The following is a 4,914-nucleotide window of genomic DNA, read 5'->3' on the forward strand; positions in this document are numbered from 1 at the left end:
TGAAGGTCCCTGCAAGATGAACTGGAGGCCAAGGCAGAGTTATAAAGTGACAGAGTGTTGAAGTTGTGCCCCAACACGTGCAGAGAGCCTTTGGGGAAGGCTGAGAGATGTATTTCTTCAAGGCACCAAAGGGAACCTCTGTCCAATAATTAGCCATTAATGTATTTAAACTGAGACTTCAGTGTCCACACACGCAGAGAAGACAGACTTAGGCCAGAAAACCATGAAACAATAAACCATCAACAACAACGACAACTACAACAAAAAATAAGAAGAAGAAGAACAAGAGAAATAAGCAGGGAATGGATCTGATTTCCAAAGTTGTCACATCGTATTACTTAAAATCTCCATTTTTCAAAATGAAATTATGAGTCAGTTAAAGAAACAAGGAATTATTGTCCCTATAGACTACTAAAGAGGAAACACTACAGCAACAACAAAACATAAAACAAAGAAATAAACACTGAAATGTTGGTGAAAACTATCCCCAAATAATCACAGACATTGGAATTAGTAGACAAAGACTTCAAATCAGCTATTATAAATATGCGAAATGTAATAAAAAAAGTCAAAAATTAAGAAAAATTTTATAAGAATGTCTCACCATACATGGAATATTAACAAAGAAATAAAGAAGAAAGAATAACTCAACACGAGGTAGATCAGTTGATATTATTCTGCCTGAAAAGCTGAAGGGTCTCAGAATAAAAACAATGGTGCCCGTGTGGCACCATCACAGGTGTGAACACACTCACAGTGAAAGTCTCAGAGGGACAGCAGCAGGGGAAAGGGACAGAAGAATGTATTTGAAAAATGATAACCAAAAATATCCCTAACTTGGTGGAAAAACACATCTGAGATGCTCAGGAACCCCGACAAAAATTAGTCAGAGCTGATTCCTGTGGGCGTGAGGAAAGTGTCACGGAGGGAAAAACTTACTAAATGCTAATGAGATAAATAGGCACAGACAGTGACCCCAGGAGCCTGTCATAACTTCTGATTCTGTCCAGGATGTAGTGAGCACTGACAGGTGCAGCCCTTACTCCTCACACAACTCCAGCACAGGACCAGGTACCGCAATAGTTGTTTCCTGACGTTGCACGTGGACAATGAGAACTGGACGCTGCAACCTCAGAGAAGAAAAGCACATTTGCACAAGCACATGCACAAACCCGTATAGACACACAGGCACACGTATGCATACAACACATGCGTGTCCACACACAAACACGTACACACACGTATACACATGTGCACTCACAATGAGCCCACCAGTGGCTGCAGATTTATTTCTAGACTCACTTTTTGGCCCAGAAGAAGGTGGAGCCCCACGGATCATGAGGGTGTCACTGAGCTGAGGACACAGAGGTGAGAGCCGCAGGTACAGGGATGACTGGGATTCTCAGAGCCAGACATGGAGAACAGGTAGCTGCACAGAGCAAGGTCTCTGTGACTCTGCACACGGCCCCATTGGCTTTGGATGAGCCAAATGGCAACATGCAGGGGGGATTCTAACTGGATGAACAGGCCTTGGGAGAAGGAACATAAATCTGCTGCCTTGGATCCTCCTGATCCTTCTGACCTGCCTGCCCAAGGGCCAACTGTAATATTCTACCGGTCTCAGTGTAAACTACATTTACGATGAGATGTCTTCTCACACCCACCCACCCCTAGAGGACGTGAGAGCCCACAGGATCACACCCTCAGTGACCAAGGGATGCAACTGGAACCCCCCTTTCGTGTCTAATGCATGTGGAGGCTGCCAATTTGCTGGAATGAAAACCCCCTGACGTAGAAATTGTGTGGAACAGAAGATGAAAGCTACCCAGAAGACAACACATAATACCACTATAAACAAAATAAAAATTTATAAAATTATTTATGATACATAGAATATATCTAAGTCTATTTCAAAATGTCACTTCCACCCTGACCTCCAGCTGGAGCCCGTCTCCCCACAGACAGAGCAGGAGCTGGCTGCAGCCATGGCAGCTTCAGGAGCTCAGGGTGTCCCAGGACAGAGCAGTGGGTGTGGCTGGAGCCCCAGAGCCAGGGGAGGGGTTGCAGGGGGGCTGTGGGGAGTTTATGGCCAGACCGGGAAGGGGCAGGAGGGATTGAGGAGTGTGGGCTTATGCAAACAGCCCTGGGGAGTGAGTGCCAGATTTTAAGGCAGGGGGTGACCTGCTGGACCTAAATGGGAGGGACCTGTCTGGATGCCTTCAGTGAGAGGCCCGCGGGATCCTGGTCATGGCTTAGTTCCTGAAGGAGCCTCTGAGTCTAGGAGCCTGTTGACTGTTCACACAGGTAAAGCAGATTCGCACCTGGAACACAGCGAGGCAGTGATGGTGTCCGCAGTCACCTGTCCAGGTGTCAACGTTTGTGCAGAAACATTAAAATGTCACACATATTTTCGTAGTAAACTATAAAAAATATGAGTAAGAAAATATAAATAGGGAAACTATATTCAGGATATATAAAACAAAATACTGGTATGTAGAAGGACAAGCAGAAAAGGGTAAAAAATAAAAGAGAAACAAAACAAAAAAAAATACCCAAAAAAACCGACAAAATACTGGTATGAAATAAACGACACAGATAAACAGAAAATACAAATTTAGGAAGATGGAGCTCAGCTCATAAAATTAAGAAATGTGCGGCACTATGAACTGTTAAATGCTATGACTGCCCAACTAGAAATTTCTCACAAATCAAGTCTAGTCAGTGTCAACATTCTAAAATGTGTGACTACTGAAAAGTTTTCTGAATTGCTGAATTTTAAACATATAACTGTGCCAATTCCTTGAACATTTCTCTTCTACGCCATCACCCTCAACACACATTCCAGCCATACAAACCAGCTCAGATGTTCTAGCACATGTGGTGCCCACCATGATGGCACATGAGGGTCATTTAGAATTTTCTAGAATATAGAAAATTATGGGCAGCTGGTATCTAAAAAAGTTACATATGCACATGATTGCACCTCTCCTAGTCCAGGGTTCCTTCTGGGAGTGAGAAACCCCAGGAATCACTCACAGTGCATTGGGATCACTCCACCAGGGAGTCAGCCCATGGCTGTGTGACCAGAGACAGTGACCGGGAGCTGCAGAGACCAGCTGGGCTCTCAGGTCTCTGGGCCATGGGGAGTGTGTGCCTGTGACCAGCAGGGGGCGCTGGGGGACTGCCCTGTGGTCCCTACACAGCTGCTCAGGGAGGACCATTAACTCCAAGGAGCCTAGCCCTGGGGGCAGGGCCCTGTGCTAACTGATGGGGTCTCAGCAACTCTGTCCTCTCTGGCCTGACACAGTCCCCTGAGCAGGGCCCTTTGTATGGTCCCAGCAGGTGCTTCCTCTCAGGGCTGTCCCAAGGGGTAGAGCAAAGCTCCCTCCTCCACAGTGAGCAGTGAGTGCTGAGCTCCAGCCCAGGGCTCAGGGAGGGGCTGGGCAGTCCCTGGATGGAAACACATTTGCATGAGCAGCCCCTCCTCTGCAGAGGGTGAGGACAAAAGGAGGCCTGGGGCAGCCCAGCCCCACTGTGGGGACCAGGGGCTGAGTCCACCATGTCCTGGGCTCCTCTCCTCCTCGTGCTCCTCTCTCACTGCACAGGTAGGGACAGCCTTCAGAGACCAGGCCTCAGTTTCAAGCCTGTATCAGACCCTCAGTCTCAGGAGCCCATCGGAAATTTTCTGTTGGTCTCAACCCATCTCCTATTTGTGTCTGTGTTTGCAGGTTCCCTGTCCCAGCCTGTGCTGACTCAGCCGCCCTCCCTCTCTGCGTCTCCTGGAGCATCAGCCAGACTCACCTGCACCCTGAGCAGTGGCTTCAGTGTTGGCAGCTATGCTATATACTGGTACCAGCAGAAGCCAGGGAGCCCTCCCCGCTACCTCCTGAGCTACTACTCAGACTCAGATAAGCACCAGGGCTCCGGGGTCCCCAGACGCTTCTCTGGCTCCAAAGATGCCTCGGCCAATGTAGGGATTCTGCACATCTCTGGGCTGCAGCCCGAGGACGAGGCTGACTATTATTGTATGGTTGGGCACAGCAGTGCTTCTCACAGTGACACAGGCAGATGGGGAAGTGGGACAGAAACCTCGGCCTGCTCAGGATCTGATCCTTGACAATTTTCAAATTTTAAAATTAACTGGGATATATGCACATTCATTTTGGAAGCACCTTCAGTTTCATAAAGGCTATACTCTGAATTTTCCATTCAATATTTCTGAATTCTCACTAATGAAAAAATAATCCTCCCGAAGACATTGAAATGTTGCCTGTTTATCCAAGTGTGCTAAATCCACAGCCTCTGGAGCTGACCTCTCTCTCCGGAAAGAAGAAAAATTAGCCCTTTCTAGCTGACATCTTGGTCAGAGCCCAGGGACCATCCCATGAGGTCACTGGGCCGTCACTGCTTGTGGCAACAGCCAGAATCAGTGGTGAAACTTCAGATATTTGCGCCCCGTTGTGAGAGGCTGCGGCCCTTCCATGCAGCCTCTGTCCACTTGGAGGATGTCAGCACCATGGCTAATCGGACATTCTGAGTCTTGTCACCTGTATGTGGACAGCTGTTCCTTGCTCAGGACACAGAATCTTCCCAATGGAGACATGTGTGTTGACACAGTTTTGACTCTTGCATGGTACAGTTCATTTATTTACACAAATTGGTCCGTTTTTGATCCTAATATGGTTGGGGATGTTAATTGAGGTCCTGCAGGAAAGGCCAGCATCCTTAAAATAGGGTAAACAGACAGAAATTCAACAAGAAGGGCCATTACGAAGGTGTGAGCATAGTGTGTGGAAAGCCTAATTGAGAGTAGAAATCTTGACCTGCCACAGTGGGGTCGCTGTGTCCCTGCAGGGGTGGCGAGTCCAAGGGTGGGAATGCAGAAGGCCAGCGTGGATCCCAGCAGCCCATGGT

General features: G+C 47.8%; 2 gene segments (V, D, J or C); both read left to right on the forward strand.

Moving 5' to 3' along the window:
* LOC105823231 overlaps nucleotides 1–1,027 on the forward strand; it is a 3,208-nt gene extending 2,181 nt beyond the window's left edge. Inside the window, 1 exon segment of the V gene segment in view lies at nucleotides 1,011–1,027. Within this exon segment, the coding sequence occupies nucleotides 1,011–1,027 (17 nt within the window).
* Nucleotides 1,028–3,559: 2,532 nt separating this feature from the next.
* The window catches only part of LOC105823260, a 5,464-nt gene continuing 4,109 nt past the window's right edge, over nucleotides 3,560–4,914 (forward strand). Inside the window, 1 exon segment of the V gene segment in view lies at nucleotides 3,560–3,605. Within this exon segment, the coding sequence occupies nucleotides 3,560–3,605 (46 nt within the window).

The sequence above is a fragment of the Propithecus coquereli genome, unplaced genomic scaffold, assembly GCF_000956105.1.
Source record: "Propithecus coquereli isolate 6110/MARCELLA unplaced genomic scaffold, Pcoq_1.0 Scaffold663, whole genome shotgun sequence".
NCBI lineage: Eukaryota > Metazoa > Chordata > Mammalia > Primates > Indriidae > Propithecus > Propithecus coquereli.